At 46.2% G+C, this 17,492-nt stretch overlaps 1 protein-coding gene across 1 annotated transcript in view; it reads left to right on the top strand.

The window, feature by feature from the left end:
- The window catches only part of MAP3K9 (mitogen-activated protein kinase kinase kinase 9), an 80,990-nt gene that overhangs the window by 32,931 nt on the left and 30,567 nt on the right, over nt 1–17,492 (top strand). Inside the window, 1 exon segment of the mRNA XM_077750828.1 lies at nt 15,827–16,007. Within this exon segment, the coding sequence (XP_077606954.1) occupies nt 15,827–16,007 (181 nt within the window).

The following is a 17,492-nucleotide window of genomic DNA, read 5'->3' on the forward strand; positions in this document are numbered from 1 at the left end:
TATGTCTGTTTGCTATGAGAGATTTTGTAGTAGCAGAATTGAACTTTGTACCTGTTAGATTAGGATAGCTGATGAGAAACAGGCACCCCAAGTAACAGTGGCTGAATTAAGAAATCTTTGTGTCTTGAATATAAAAGTCTGACAGGAGACAGCCCACGGTTAGCATGACATCTTCCACAAGCCATAGACTCCTTCCATTTCACAGCTCTGCCAGCTTTTAGGCATGTCTTATCCTCAAGGTCCAAGGTAGTAGCTAGATCTCCAACTGTCACATCTACGTTCCAGGCAGCACAGTGTGGGAAGGAATGAAGAACGGCCAACGGCCTTGAGCTAATAACCTTTAAGACCAGTTACAGAAGGCAGCCACGTGAGGCTGAGTCACCTGGCTCTGCTTTCGAACAGGGAGACTGGGAAATGTAGTTAATGTTATATGTGGCCAGGTGCCCATCATGCACTTGAGGATTCTGTTACTATGGGATGAGGAGAGGATAACCACTGAAGGGCGACCAGCCGTCTGGGTCACAGCTTTCAGGCTCCATTACTATCATTAATCCCTTGTTAGTCCTTCCATGATATGTTGCCAGGATTGCTACCGTAGCAATTCTTTTCTGCTGTGTTTTCAATTTGTCTTCTGTTTCTCATGGAATGCTGCTGACTCTCTCCTTCTGTTGTTTTAACCCTTCCTTGGAGATTTCTCTCCCATCCCCTCCTCTGGAGGCACAAGCCTTGAGACACCTGCTTGGATGTGAGATGGTGGCAGACAGGGAGATCTTTTCCTCAAGGCCAGTAGCCTTCTGCTTTCTGCGTGGTGGGCTTCCAGTCACATCATCGAGATCAATGGTCCAGTGGGGGGCTCTAGACCTCTGGGGAGGGGGCCGCTGCAAGGGCGTGTTGAATCTAAGCGTGTTTGCAGAGAGTGTAAATATTCATATGTCTGGTTTTCAAATGTGTGTAGATGCTACTGTGTTGGTAGAATGCAAATTTGATTAAAAGTCTTTTTCTCAGTGAGTATTTTAATATGGCAGGATGCTTGGGACACTGAATGTGATTTCATTCAAACCTGGGTTAGGTCCGGGCTCTGCCTCTTCCCGCCTGTGACCTAGCCTCTCTGGATTTCAGTCTGCACATCTGAAAGTGCCTTCCTGAGTTAGTGAGAGAATTGAAGTAAGATTATGGATGTAAATCAGTTAGCCCGGCGCACAGCACACATTAGCTCCCGTTAGCTCTGATATATATTTTCTTCTTCTTTTAAGTTTTTTTTTTTTGGCGTCTTTTATTTTGAGAGAGAGAAAAAGAGTGTGAGTTGGGGGGAAGGGCAGAGAGAGAGAGACAGAATCTGAAGCAGGCTCCAGGCTCTGAGCTGACAGCACAGAGCCCGACGCAGGGCTCGAACCCACCCATGAGATCATGACCTGAGCCGAAGTTGGACACTTAGAAGGCACCCCCTGTATTTTGTTCTTAACCAACATTAAAGGTACATCTGCCATCATAATAGCATTTTTTCTAAAGCCGAAAGGACATATTTCGAGAGGTTGGAAGCCATTGCTGTAGCTGCTGTTTTGGTGATTCTGATGTAGCCAGCCCTCAGACAGGTTTGGGGACCACCATCTAAACTGATTCATTCAGAAACCTTTTGGGATGATTTGTATGTGTGCATGTATATATTTATTTAACTTTAAAAAATTTATTTATTTTGAGAGAGGCAGAGAGGGCGTGAGCAGGGGAGGGGCAGAGAGAGGGAGAGAGAGAATCCCAGGCTCTGCACAGGCTCTGCATGGTCAGCACGCAGTGGACATGGGGCTCAAACTCAGAAAACCGGGAGATCATGACCTGAGCTTAAATCAAGAGTAGGACGGTTAACCGACCGAGGCCCCCAGGCGCCCCTGTATCCATTTATTGATTCAAGCAAGAAGAGTCCTTATTGAGCACCTATTATAGGAGAAAGGGAGCCATCGTGGCTCAGCTTTGCTCAGCTCTGGGACAGACAAAGGTCACCGTGCTGAGCGCTCTCTGGCTGCTCCAGGAGGGCTTTCCCACATCCAGGGGCTTCCTCTGCTGTTTCCTTCACTTGCCTCTTCTGTACCAGGAGAGGGTGGGTCCTAAGTCCCCCAGGACCCGCTTCTCCCCACTCTCTGCTCTTCTGATGGGGACTGGGGTTGTCCGTGAGTGGTGCCGGGAAGCACAGCCTTGCGGGTTGTGCCGCTACAACCCAGCGGAGCTCTGCCGACCTTGCTGACCCGGCCCAGTTCAGCCGGGGCCTCCGCGGCCACGTCTCCCGGCGTCTCCGGGCAGCGCCGCACCTGCCGAGGCGGAGAGTCGGGGAGTCTAGGTGGTGAGTCATTCGCCTCCGTAAGCGAGTCTGGCCTCTCTCGGCCCTGCCTGGATGGACAGAGTTGGCTGAGGGTCGGGAGAAGCCAGGGGATGCCTGCCGGCCGGGCACCTGCCACAAGGTAGTGGCCCACGCAGCAGGCTCTTCCATGTGGCTCTTGCTGTCAACCTGACAGCGAGATCACCCCGCCTTGGCCAGGGGACCTGTTGGCGCTCTGGGCTGCTGGGTGGGGCAGGAGCCTGAGATCTTCCTTCCTCTGCTGGAGACAACGGGCTGCAGGAAGCTAATGTCTCGCCCGCTGACTCAGGTGCCCTAAGGCCTGGCTGTGGCTAGTGAATGGGACTTCTCTCTGGGTACAGTCATCTTGCCTGACTCCTCTTTACCCTTTGGTTTAGCTGTTACTCCACTCAGATGGGTGGTGGAGCTTGGCTGGCCCCAGGAGAGACCGCCACTGCGTGCAGGGAATTACAGACTCAGGATGTCAGAAGCAGGGGGGTCGGTGGGGGACCTGGTACTGATCCGCGGTAGTAGAGCCAGAACCCAGATGTTCTGGGTCCTCAGCGGTTACTTTTTTTCCTTCTGCCTTTTTGCAGCTCAGAGGTGGTTTTTGTTGAGGTGGGAGAGAGGGGACGCTGTGACGTAGATCTGGAGGTTCAACTGGGCTTTGGCAGGAAAAAGCTGGAGTACTTGCCTAACTGGAGACATGGGAGAACTAAAGCCCAGCTAAGGGAAAGCCTCCGCAGGTGCCTTTGGGTACGGACTGCAACACCTTCCTTCTCCCTACACCAAAAAAAAAAAAAACAAGCAAAACCGAAGGCAGCCTCCCAGGCTGGGAGGGCAGATTGAACACACACACACGTATTGCATTTGCTGGTGCTCACTCTTAAAACCCAGCTAAGCCTGCAGGAGCTCACAGGGCCAGCAGGAGAGGAGGCCAGAGCTGCCACGTTTTGGAAGCTGGAAAACAGGTGGATGAATGGTAACTAGGAGACTTAGGACATTTGGAAAAGATCATTTTAAACTCACAGTGAGAGGGGCGCCTGGGTGGCTCAGTCGGTTGAGCATCCTACTTCGGCTCAGGTCATGATCTCACGGTTCGTGGGTTCGAGCCCCGTGTTGGGCTCTGTGCTGACAGCTAGCTCAGAGTCTGGAGCCTGTCTTCAGATTCTGTATCTCCCTCTCTCTGCAACCCTCCCGTGCTCATGCTGTCTCTCTCTCTCTCAAAAATAAATAAAACATTTAAAAAATTAAAAAAATAAACTGACAGTGAGAAAAGCAAAGAACCAATCAGTTTATAGCACAGACTCCTAAAAAGTCTAGCAACAGGCAGCCCCAGGCGCCTCTGGAGCTGGAGCGAAGTGAGGTCCTAAAGTAAGCAAGATTGGGTAGCAGTGGTAGGACTGCATTTGAGTCTCGTGGATCTTTCTCCTTCGCTCCACGCAGTCACCTGACCACCTTTCCATTTGGGAGAGGTTAACAGTTTCAAGACAGGGGGACTAACCACAGTGGAGGGGATGGGTACTTTATTAATAAAAGGAGGGATGGGGCGCCTGGGTGGCTCAGTCAGTTAAGCATCCGACTTCAGCTTAGGTCATGAACTTGCAGTCCATGAGTTTGAGCCCCACGTCAGGCTCTGTGCTGACAGCTCAGAGCCTGGAGCCTGCTTCAGTTTCTGGGTCTCCCTCTCTCTCTGCCCCTTCCCCACTCGCACTATGTCTCTTTCTCACTCTCTCTCAAAAATAAATAAACATTAAAAAAAAGAAAAAGGAGGGATGAAGTATTTACAGACTGAAGTGTGCATTCTAAGACCACCTCAGCCCTCCTCATGACTGGCTTCCCAGCACGTTGGTAGCTTGGCCTTTCCTTTCCCAGCCGTTTGCAAGAATACTTCTCCCTGCGAGCTGACCAGCTCAAGAGAAGTGACCTCCGATATTTTTTTCTAGGCTTGTCTGGATTTCCCCACAGTGAAGCTCAAAATTGACACATTCCTCCTATGTGCTTAGAGATTCTAGTCAGCTTGCAGTTCCTCACACCTTTCCCTGCCTACTAATTATGGAAAACTTACAGGTAGGGGAGATCACATAATGAACACCCGTCTACTCACCAGTTTTAACGCTGGCCAACTTGAGGCTAATCTTCGTTTGTCACCCTGTTCATTCCCCAGCCTTGATTATTTTGAAGGAAATCTGTAGCATCGTTTCATATTTCTAGTAAATATTTCAGTAAGTCCTTCAAAATATAAGGACTTTTTATTTTATTTATTTTTAAAGATTTTATTTTATTGTATTGTATTTTTTTAATATTTATTTATTTTTGAAACAGAGAGAGACAGAGCATGAGCCGGGAGGGGCAGAGAGAGAGGGAGACACAGAATTGGAAGCAGGTTCCAGGCTCTGAGCTGTCAGCACAGAGCCCGACGTGGGGCTTGAACTCATGAGCCGTGAGATCGTGACCTGAGCTGGAGTTGGATGCTTAACCAACTGAGCTACCCAGGCGCCCCTAAAGATTTTATTTTTAAGTAATCTTTATACCAATATGGGGCTGGAACTCGCAACCCCAAAACCAAGAGTTGCATGCTCTACCAGCTGAGCCACTCAGGCACCCCAGGACTTCTTGTTAAAACCTCAGCATGGGGGTACCTGCATGGCTTAGTTAGTTAAGCATCTGACTTCGGCCTAGGTTACGGTCTCACCTTTCGTGAGTTTGAGCCCCACAGCGGGCTCCGTGCTGACAGCTCAGAGCCTGGAGCCTGCTTTGGATTCTATGTCTCTGTCTGTTTCTGCCCCACCCCTGCTTGCATTGTCTGTCTCTCTCAAAAATAAATAAATATTTTTTAAAAAGTTTTTTTTTTTAATCTAACCACAATCTGGTTCTTAATCATGAACCAAGGATTGCTGTAACTCTGAATGAAAGTGCATTAGAGGCCAAAACACAGATAGGAAAAGCACCTGGAGCAGCAAAATACACTGGAGAAAACAAAGAAGTAAAAAAGAACCATTGGTGATACACTCAGGTAGAGGAAAAGATATTGTGCCTCTATTAAAAGAACAGCTACCTGAGTGCCAAGCACCAAAAAAAAAAAAATCAGAGAAGGATAAAGAGCTCCTTTAGCAATTAAAACCATGATATGGAAATGGAAAACCCACTAGAAGTGTTCGAAGTTAAAGTGATGACATTTTCTAAAGAAGATCAAAACGAAAAACCAGATGGGAAAAATAGAGGAGAAAAGAAAACTGGAGGGCCAGTCTAGAAAGCCCAATGTCTGAATAATAGAGGTTCTAGAGCAAGAAAACAGAAATACAGGCACGGAAATTAACAGTAAAATGCTTCAAAGAAATCCTCTGTAACTGAAGGACATGAGTGTTCAGATTTCAAAGTACTCACAAAGTTCCCACCTCAAGCCATGTCCCTCTAAGATTTCAGACCACAGGGGACGAAGAAGAGAGTAGAAATTTCCCAAAGGAGAAAAACATCACTTAGCATCAGAAAGCTCAATGGCTGGAGGCTTCTTAAGAGCAGTGTTGAAAGCAAGAAAATGATGCATAATGCCTTCAAAATTAAGAAGGGACATCTCCATTTCTATACCAAGTATGCGGATGGAATACAGACATTTTCAAGCAACAACAAAAAAGTACCTTCCATGCATTCTTTCTAAGGAGCGACTGGAGAATGGACACCACCAAAGTCAGAGAAGAAACCAGCTAAGAGAGAAAGTGGGGTGCAGGACACAGGGATTAACACAGGAGGCGGATGAAGGAAAACCCCTGCAGACTGAGAAGGAAGAGCCCAGGAGAACTGGCCGTGTCCCAGACCTTGACGTTGGGCAGTTGACACCCTGCAGTGTGAGTCAGGACTGTCATTGCCAACTCAGCGGCTGGTGGTGTTACACTGATCTAACCTGAGGTCTGACTGCCTGGGCCAGATTCTTATCTGCACTTGGCTGTCTTGCTCATGTGCTGATGCAGCTCCTGGGCGCTCCTCCTTCCCTGCTTACCGGATAGACAAGTGTTTTCTTTGCACAACCGGAGAAACAGAGGTAGGCCAACGTGAATTTAGAAATAGAAAATCCAGGGGAGCTCACACCTGTGAAGTCTGTGACCTTATTTGGAAGTTTTGTCTTTGTAGATGTCATCAAGTTAAGATGAGGCCACGCGGCATGAAGATGGCTCTCATCCAATGACCGGTGTCTTTGTAAGAAGAGGGAAATATGGGTACAGACACACAGAGACAAGAAGGCCGGGGGAAGACACACACGCGCACGCGCACACACACACACACACACACACACAGGGCACACAGCCAGAGGTGAAGACACTGCAGTTACCCTGAAGCTGAGGAGCCCCTAGAATTGCTAGCAGTCACCAGAAGCTGGAAGGGGCAAGGAAGGACTCTTCCTTCCCTGGGGTCTTCGGAAGGAGCACAGCCCTGCTGACATCTTGGTTTTAGATTTTAATTCTAGCCTCCAGAACTCAGGGAGAATAGATTTCTGTTGTTTTAAGCCAACAAATTTGTGGTAACCATTTTACAGCAGCCCTAGGAAACTAGTACACATAGCTCCATTTGTGCCAGCTACTCGCCTTTTCAAAACATCTTCTTCAGGGATGTATACACGGGCGGTAACATAAAAAAGTAGGGGAATGAGGGACACCTGGGTGGCTCAGTCGGTTAAATGGCCCAACTCTTGATTTCGGCTCAGGTTGTGATCTCATGGTTTATGAGTTCGAACCCTGCATCAGGCTCTGCGCTGACAGTGAGGACCCTGCTTGGGATACTCTCTCCCTCTCTCTCTGCCCACCCCCCCCCAAAATAAATAAATAAATAAATAAATAAACAAACAAACATTTTAAAAAGTCTTTAGGGGTCCCTGGGTAGCTTAGTCGATTAAGCATCCATCTTTGCCCCAGGTCATGATCTCGTGGTTTGTGAGTTTGAGCCCCATGTTGGGTCCGTGCTGACAGCTCAGAGTCAGGAGGCTGCTTCAGATTCTGTGTCTCCCTCTCTCTCTCTCTGCCCTTCTCCTGCTCATGCTCTATATTTCTCTGTCTCTCAAAAATAAATAAACATTTTTTTAAAAAATCCGGGGCACCTGGGTGGCTCATTCAGTTAAACGTCCATCTTGGGCTCAGGTCATGATCCCACAACTGGGGAGTTTAAGCCCCTCTTCAGGCTCTGTGCTGACAGCTCAGAGCCTGGAGTCTGCTTCAGATTCTGTGTCTCCCTCTCTCTGTTACTCCCCTGCTTGCGCTTTGTCTCTCTCTCTCTCGAGATCTCTCTCAAAAATAAACAAACTTAAAAGATTTTTTTTTAAATCTTAAAAAAAAAAAAAGGTAAAGGAGTGAATGACAGAAACTGGGAAAGGGATGTGACCGGGAGGGACCACAGAGTTTCTAGGGGATTGGATGGGATTATAGGAGTTTTCATCTCATTTTCTGTAAACTGTACATACGTGTTCTGTACACTGTTCTATGTGTATACACATTTGACAATAGGGGGAAAAAAGACTAAACCAACCAAAACACAACAACACTCAGAACAGAGCTGGACCAGTTGCTCCATCTGGTGCTGAATCAGGTCGTAGCGAATGAAGACCTAGGGGACAGAGCCTTGGCGCCAAGGTGAACGTTTAGCAAATCAGAGCCCCTTGTGCTAATGGAGATGAATAATAAATAAGAAATCTCAAAGCGATAAATCATCCACCAAAGCTAAATTTACCATTACGACATATGGGAGTGTCTCCTCCGTTATGCCAAGTTTTGAGAGCCTGGCTTCCAGCTAAATGGTATTAGGTCAGACTCCGAGCCCTCAGCGGCCTCCCCTGCCTGACTGATTTCTCCTTCTGATGACCTAACAGGAGCTGGCCTTTGAGGTGGTCAGCTTGAAATACCACTGAATCCCATAGAAAGTCACTCAACGTCTCTGTATTTGTGGAGGATTAAGATTCACTTTGGCATTAGTTTACCTTTATATCTCCCCTTTTCTTTGTTTTTTAATTTTAGAGAAGACAGAGAGCACATAAGCAGGAGAGGAAGGGGGCAGAGGGGAGAGAGAGAATCCCAAGCAGGCTCCATGCTGAGCATGGAGCCCAATGTAGGGCTCAATCCCAAATACTCTGGGTTCATGACCTGCACCAAAATCAAGATACCCAACTGACTGAGCCACCCAGGCACCCCACTCTCCAACACTTCTAATCACTTCTTTCTTTGTTTTTTATTTCTGAGAGAGAGAGAGAGAGAGAGAGAGCGTGAGCAGGGGAGGGTCAGAGAGAGAGGGAGACACAGAATCTGAAACAGGCTCCAGGGTCTGAGCTAGCTGTCAGCACAGAGCCTGACGCGGGGCTTGAACCCACAAACCGTGAGATCATGACCTGAGCCGAAGTCGGATGCTCAACCAACTGAGCCACCCAGGCGCCCCCAATCACTTCTCTCTAATGGAGACAGAAGGCCTTAATGGAGTTTGATCTGTAATAGGGTCTACTGAAACTTAATAACAGTGGTTTTTGTTTTCCTTTGTTTTATTTGTACAGGTTAACTGATATTAGGAGAACATTTGTGTTTTTCATTTATAACAATATAAAATTTGTTTTAGTAATCTTTAGAAAGTCAATGTAAAGAAAAATACTAAGTTAATGGTATATAAGTGGTATCTTTTTTTTTAATGTTTTATTTATTTCTGAGAAAGACAGAGAGACAGCATGAGTAGGGGAGGGTCAGAGAGGGAGGGAGACACAGAATCTGAAACAGGCTCCAGGCTCTGAGCTGGCTGTCCACACAGAGCCTGACACGCGGCTCGAATCCACGAACTGTGAGATCATGACCTGAGCCAAAGCCGGACGCTTAACTGACTGAGCCACCCAGGTGCTCCTATAAGTGGTATCTTGATCTAGAAATAATCAAGAATAATGTCCATAGGTCACTGAGGTTTAGAAGACTGTTTATGCTCCTGATGGTAGCAAAATGTGGGCCCTTATTGACGTTTGTTTTGTCTTGACCTGATATTCAATTTTTGTCTTGGATCTTTCCTTTTTTCTTGTTGTTTACTTACTTATTTTTAGAGAGAGAGAGTTCACTTTGTCTTGACTTTTAGTTTTGTCTTGTATCTTTCTTTGTTGTTTATTTTTAGAAAGAGAGTGAGCACACGTACTTCTGAGCAAGCAGGGGAGAGGCAGAGGGAGAGGGAGAGAGAAACTCCCACGCAGGCTCTGTGCTGTCAGTGCAGAGCTCTGTGTGGGGCTTGATCCCACAAACCATGAGATTGTGACCTGAGCTAAAATTAAGAGTTGGATGCTTAACTGACTGAGCCACCCAAGTGCCCCTGTCTTGTATCTTCCTATTCAGTATGTAGAAGGCCCTTTAAGGGCAGAATCTCTAGCTTAGCTTTCCTTGTAACCCCCCCCTCCCGACCTGGCAGCAGCCGGATGTGGTATTCATCACTGAACCCCGGCTTCATGTTCCTCTTTCTTCAATCTCGTTATCTTGCATGGTACTCATCGGCTCCCCTTTGTGCCTCAGGATGGATGACCCTGTGGGCTGTACACCCCCAGCACCCATAGGATGGGGAAGGGGACTGTCTGAGAAGATGCACAAGATACTTCTTCAGTGAAATAAGTGAGGGGTCAGTTCTTTCAGAGTCTGGTTCTGTGCTGGCTCCTGGAGAGTGAATGGTGTGGGTTCCAGAAGAAAGAGAATGGGTTTTTTACCCTCGCGGAGTCTTGTCCAGTACATTCTGGAGATGACGAGACACACATGCAGCAGTTGGGAAGAATTTAAAAGAAATATATAAAGTTAAATTGGGATACTGATTTTGGGTGCTGAAGGAATAATTCAGGAAACAGGAGAGCAGTGAAGACTAGTTAGTCAATGATAGCTTAGGGATCAGGCAGAACTTGAGATAAGCCTTAAAGACGCATAGGATTCCTTTCTGACCTCTGGATGGCACAGCACATGAAGAGAGATGTGGCTTTGGTCCCGTCTCCATCCCACAGTTAACCTTAATGTGTCTGTTTCAATATGGATGAAACTGGGAGAATGTTTGCATCGACTTCATAGGGTTGATTTAAGGATTAACTAAGGTGATGTATGAAAAGCTCTTCACATACATTATGTAAAGGGTGTCATGCCTCTACATAGCAAGTGATCAGTAATGGGTAGCTATCGTTATTAATTTATCAACCATTCCATTTATTTATACAGCAAAAATTTATTGCATGACTATCATATGTCAGTTACGCCCAGGCTCCCCACCAGTGTCCTCAGTACCTTGAACACTGAGTCCCATGGCTTCCACTTACGTGTGAGACACTTAATCATGATAGTAATAGTAATAGCTGTAGTGTCCTGAGTGGCTGTGTATGTGTCAGACCCTCTGCTACATGTTTTGTTGCTACATCACCTTTAATCTTTATCCCCATTTTATAGAAGCAAGAATAGAAGTGCAGAGTTTATGAAACTTGTCCAGAGTCATATATAGAGGGTCAAGCCTGGGATTTAAATTGTCTGCTTTTGCGTTTGTTTGTTTGTTTGGTTTTTAAATCCATACTGACTCTTGTTACTGTCACCATTACCCATTATGTTTCCCAAACTGTACTTGGCTGCCTCAAAGGGCCTTGCCTCTCAACCTCAGTCCGCAACATCACTCTTCTCCTTGTCCCTCATGTCTGAAAGATGGGAAAACCCCCCTTCTCCATTAAGCCTCTATATTTGGCTAGTCAGTAGGTTTTTGGTTCAGATGCACCTTTTCCCTGTGATCCCCTTCCCCTGGCTGGCACCTCCACTGACTTGGGCCTGGACTTGTTGATTATAGCATCTGTACCACTGCCCTTAGCTGTGAGGGGTGAGGTCTACACAGTACACTTGGATGGACTTCAGTAGATTTTGATAAAACATTCTCAAATTTTCTAAGAAGTAAAGCACAGCAATTTGTTAGTTCTGTAGGTGTCAGTGGTAGAAACTCAGAATGGTCTAACTTCAGAGGTACAGTTAAGTGAGTAGCTGTGATTATAACCTTTCTCTCCCTGGGAAAGCATTTTGGGAGGGAACTACTCCATTCTGTTTGAAAAGTAAAGCCTTTTTCTTTAACAAATGAGATAATTGGATATCCACATGCAAACAAATGAAGTTGGACACCCTTATATGATATACAAAAATGGAGTAAGAATGGATCAATGACCTAAATTTAAGAGCTGAACCTGTAAAATTCTTTTTTTTTTTTTTTAACATTTATTTATTTTTGAGATGGAGAGAGACTGAGCACGAGCTGGGGAGAGGCAGAGAGAGAGGGAGACACAGAATCTGAAACAGGCTCCAGGCTCTGAGCTGTCAGCACAGAGCCCAATGCGGGGCTTGAACCCACAGACCACGAGATCATGACCTGAGCCGAAGTTGGACGCTTAACTGACTGAGCCACCCAGGTGCCCCAAAACTCTTAAAACATACAAGTAAATCTTTATAAACTTTGATTTGGCAATGGAATTATTGATGTTACACCAAATGCATGACCAACAAAATACGAAAAGATAAAAGTGGACTTCATCTAAAGTAAAAGCTTTGTGGATCCATGGACGTTGTCAAGGAATTAAAAAGACAGCCTGCAGATGGGGGGGAAAATATTTGCAAATCATAGATTTGATAAGGGTTTAGTATCCAGAATATAGAAAGAAGTCTTATAACTCAAAACAAAATGCCATTTCTTTTTTAATATTTATTTATTTTTGAGAGACAGAGAGTGAGCATATGAGCAGGGGAGGGGCAGAGAGAGAGGGAGAGAGAATCCCAAGCAGGCTCCGCACTGTCAGTCCACAGCCCAACGTGGGACTCAATCTCATGAACTGTGAGATCACGGCCTGAGCTGAAATCAAGAGTTGGACACTTAACCAACTGAGCCACCCAGGTGCCCCCAAAAGACATTGCTTGAAAGAAGATATACAGACAGCAAAGAAGCATGTGAAAAGATGCTCAGCATCATTAGTCATTAGAGAAATGCAAGGTAAAGCCACAATGAGATAGCAGTCCACATCTGCTAGGATGGCTGTCATCTAAAAAAATTAAAAGGAAAATAACCGTGGGAAAATTGGAACCCTCATACATTGCTGATGGGGATGCAAAATGATGCAGCTAAAATTTTTTTGAGGGGGCACCTGGGTGGCTCTGTTGTTTGTGTCTGATTCTTTTTTTTTTTTTGAGTCTGATTCTTGATTGAGGCCCATGATCCCAGGGTCATGGGATTGAGCCCCATACCAGGCTCCACCCCAGATTCTCTTTCTCTCTCCCTCTGCCACTCTCCCCCACTCATGCGTGTTCTCTCTCTCCAAAATTAAAAATAAAAAAATTAAGAAAAATAAAATGGCACAGCCACTGTGGAAAACAGCAACATAGAGCTACCGTTATAACTATTATTCCACTCCTAAGTACATATCCCAAAGGACTGAAAACAAATGAATATATGTACATATGTGTGTATTACTATATCACAATAATCAAAAGGTTGAAACAGCTCAAATGTCTATTGTGGATAGATAGATAAGCAAATGGTATATCTATGCAGTGGAATATTATTCAACCATAAAAAGGAATGCAATGCAGATACAAGCTATAAGATGGATGGACCTTGAGAACATTATTCTGAGCGTGTCATATATTGCATGGCTCCATTTATATAACATATCCATAATAGGTAAATGCATAGAGAGAGAGCAGATTGGTGGCTGCTAGGAGCCGGGTGGAGGGGAGAAGGGGGAATAATTGCTTGATGAATATGGATTTCCTTTTGGAGGTGATGAGAAATGTTCTGGAACTAGATAAAGAGAGAGAGGTGTAGCCAGGATCACTAGCTGGTGTCTAATTACAGTCTCCTCTTTGCTGAGGTCAGGACCCCAAGGCCAGGAATTTCTAACTCTGATGCCTTCACAGGTCCAACCTATGGGGATACGTGTCTGAGGTCAGCTGGAGAGAAGGCAGCAGGGCGTGGTGGGGATTAGGTGGAACTGGGCTGGACCTGCACTGTCTAAAAGTATTCATATTCAGGCAGACCTCTCCTGGGCGGATTCTTGCCCCATCTCCATCACTCTGCCATCCCTGTTGAGCCATCTGGCTGGCTAATGTATTTAAATGTCATCTTCGCTGTACCATTCATTCTCTCCAAACCCATGTCCTATAACAGAACCTAAACTTCTTCGCTTCCCCTTCCAGCATAGAATCTGCGTAAGCTCAGCTGGTTCTGGATGCATCATCAGATGGTTACCCTCCTCCCACTCACCCTGTCCCTGCACCTGGAGTTTGGGGAGATCAGACTAAATCCCATCAGTTGTGTCAGGGGATGGGCTCACTCTGCATCTTTGGTTTAAGGGTGGCTTAGAGAGAGATGGTCAGCAGCTGGTGGCTGCCTCTGTACAGGGGATGGTGGGTTTCTTTAGTGCCAGTGGCAATTTGAGTGCATATTTTGTTATATCTGCCAGCAGAGAGGGGGAGAGGGGCACAGAAGAATCTGGAAAGATTTTTGTTATTCGAGGAGATGGAGAAAGTTTTTTTTACATCTACCAAGCATTTAGAGACTCTGATCCATTCAGCTTAGAGCCAGGAGGGGTGTGTCAGGGGAGTCTGGGAGAGGGTGTGGAGGAAGGAGACCTCTCCATTAGATCTAGGGAGGGGCTGTTTTCCTTTGTGCTTCCAGCTTAATAGGTGCTTGTAATCCCTCTTTGCTGCTGATTTTCTGAGAAGCACGTAGGACATAGAGATCTTTGGCCCACATCCTTCCAATAGGTAATAATCTAGTGGGCATTTGCAAGCTCGGGGCAGGATGAGAAAAAGTATAGTTGTGTGACTTGAGGGAACTGCCTAAGGCTCCTGTGCCCTCAAAGGGACCCCTAAACCCTTGGCACCCAAAGTACCACCATCACACATCCTGTTATTGAAGGAGTTTGAGCTCTCAAAGAATCGTAAATTGCAAATGCCTCTCAGAGGTAAAGGTGAAGCCTTCTGAAGAGGCCCTCAGCTGGAGTCACTGGAGAGTCAGCCGTGGGAGGGTGTATCCCAGCACTGTAGGGCTCAGAGCCCATGTTTTTCACTGTTTACCTAGACAGAGTGGCTGGAGGAACTGAGTCAACCTTTTTTAGTTGTTATTCTGTCTTCAGTGGATTCCTTTCCTCACCCTCCCCATTTGTACTTGAAGAGCAGGAATGGGAAGAGACCCTTCCTTCCTTCTCTGAAATCTTTAGTGTAGAACTCTGAATCCCAGGTGTTCAGTGGCTGGCCCAGAAGGAGCTGTGCTTCTGTGGGGTCTTCAGAGCCTTCCTACTTGTGGAAATGGAGGCCTGGCTCACACGCTACCCAGCTGCCCACTCAGAGCTTCTCAGCTTGGCATATGGCACTTCAGTCACTTAGCGTGTTTGCTCTTTTTTTTGTTTTTTAATTTATTTTTGAGAGAGAGAGATAAAGTGCCACTGAGGGAGGGGTAGAGAGAGAGGGAGACACAGAATCCCAAGCGGGCTCCAGGCTCTGAGCTGTCAGCACAGAGCCCAATGCAGGGCTTGAACTCATGAACCATGAGATCATGACCTGAACTACTTAACTGACTGAGCCACCCAGTTGCCCCTTAGCATGTTTGCCCTTTTTAGGAAGATTGACTCCTGCAAGGGGATGCAGACCACTGGAACCATCATGTAGGTGAGGTGGCTGCCCCAGCTACTGTCCTAGGAGAGCCAAGATGGTGCCACACTGTGGTGCTAGAACTTGGGAGACAGGCCCAGAGTATTACTGGTTCAGTGCACCAGTTTTTTCTTCCTGGGTCATACACACAGAGAGATTCATGGCTGTGAACATGCGTGTACCCTCTGACTTCTCCAACTTGTCAGCCAGTTCTCAGTGGCTGGCAGTGGTTTGTGGGGGTGGGGGCCTGTTCCTGGATCAAGGGAAAAATCTCTGTGCCCAAAAGACATGCTTTCTTACAAACTTAAGTAACTTGGAGAGGTTCATGGAAACTGCAGGCGCTGTCTGAAACCTTAAAAATCCACTATGCACCTCCATTCCTTGTGGTCTGAGAGTGAGTATGGCCCAGAGGTGGCTGGGCAGACAGGAAGCCCAAGGAGCCACTCTCAGAAGGGTCAGCTGCCAAGACCTCATGGCTCCCTCCATAGGGTAACAATGGGTTGTGTGCCGTGAAGGTTAAGAGAGAAGGGTCTTGAGTCAGGCTGCCTATGTCAGTCCTGGAGTATTAGTTAGTGCTGTATCTCAGTTTCCTCATCTTGTAAAAAGGATATGGCAATGGTACCTACCTCATAAGGTTGTTGTGAGCTAAAGACAATGCCTATAAAGGACTCGGCACAAAAATGGATGCATCGTAGGTACATCTTAGCAAAAACGATGGTTCCTACCATCAGTCCGTGGTAGCTGCACAGTGGAGCCTAAAGGAGAGGATAAGAGTCTGGCAGGAGGGCTCTGTATTTGGTGCTTTCCCTGTGATTAATGCAGACTTTCTGGTTTCTTCTGTGTTCCTTTTCTTGCCCAGTATTGATCCTCCAGAAAGTGGAGAATGGAGACCTGAGCAACAAGATTCTGAAGATCACTGATTTTGGCCTGGCTCGAGAATGGCACCGAACCACAAAGATGAGCGCAGCAGGGACGTACGCTTGGATGGCGCCCGAAGTCATTCGTGCCTCTATGTTTTCCAAAGGCAGTGATGTGTGGAGGTAAGGACCAGAGGGGCAGGGGCAGGGCTGCCCTGGTCTATTTTGGCTGTACATGTGTTTCAGGGCTTGGAGAGTTGAGGATGCATAGACTCCCAGGCACCCCAAGTAGGTCAAAGTGACCCCTTCCAAGCAATCTACAGTAATTCCCAGGTTGCCCTGGGACAGTTTCTAATGCCTTCATCTATCCAAAATTCCTTTAGTGCTGTGGCAAGTACCACCCCTACGTGTTAGTGATTGCTCTGTAGGAAAGACCAGTAGATCCCAGGGGCAGTGTGTACGCCCATCTCTGACTGTAGGGTGCTAAAGGCACCCAGGAATTCCTGGGGACCTTCCACAGGGTCACCGTGGCTTCCTTAGCAACTGTGGCTGTTACTGCTGGACTTGTTCTCACTGTAAGTTCTTCAGCTGATGAGTATTCTTTGTGCTATCTCTCTTCTTTTGGTGGGTTGGAAATTATTCTTTCTAGTTATCTAGTTAACCTCTTTAGTCAGGGCACTATCTGTTGGACACTGATATAGAAATGAGAAAAGATGGAACTCAAGCATTTACTGAAAACTGCAAAGTCACAGATTAGACCAGCCATTCCCCTAGTAGATGTCAGCCCAAGAGGTCATGAGGACATAGATCTAAAAGTCTTATCCTCACCGATGGGAAGAAGAGCTTCTACAGAGTGTGCATCCTCCTGGCTGTGAGAAGTAGCATCACCGTGGTGCACCAAAAGAAAGGACCATAGGTTATCCTTGGACTTTAGTCTATGAAGTTGTTTCTTCCTGATGAGTTGTAAAGTGAGCCTGTATGTGTATATGATGAGTGTGTGTATTTTTAAAAAAACAGCTTTATTGAGATATTACACACATGACGAAGTTCACCTTTCAAAATGTCTAAGTCAATGGTTTATAGTAAATTTACCAACTTTGTACCAGTCAACATTGTTATTACCTTGCTAGGGTCGCTGTAACAAATTACGGCAGACCTGGTGGCTTTAAACAATAGAGCTCTGTGGTCTGGAGGCCAGAAGTCTGAAATCAGTACTAATAGGGCCTATGCTCCCTCTGAGACTTTGGGGGAGATTCTGTTCCACATAAGGATTTTGGGTATTAGGACATGGATATATCTTTTTAGGGTTACCATTCAAACCACTACAATACTGTCTATGTCCAGAATATTTTTATCACCCCAAAAAGAAACCCAATACCTATTGGTAGTTGTACCCCAATCCTACCTCCCCCTGCCCCCAGCAACTGCTAGTTTACTTTCTGCCTCTATGGATTTGCCTATTAAAGATGTTTCTTGTACTTGGAATCCTACATGTGGTCTTTGTGACTGGCTTCTTTCATTTATCATGTTTTCAAGGTTCATCCATGTAGAAGCATGCATCAGAACTTCATTCCTGTTTATAGCTGAATAATATTCCACTCTATGGAGATTTATCCATTTATAAGTTGATGGACATTTGCATTGTTTCCACTATTTGGCAAGTGTGAA

The sequence above is a fragment of the Crocuta crocuta genome, unplaced genomic scaffold, assembly GCF_008692635.1.
Source record: "Crocuta crocuta isolate KB4526 unplaced genomic scaffold, BGI_CrCroc_1.0 scaffold186, whole genome shotgun sequence".
Taxonomy (NCBI): domain Eukaryota; kingdom Metazoa; phylum Chordata; class Mammalia; order Carnivora; family Hyaenidae; genus Crocuta; species Crocuta crocuta.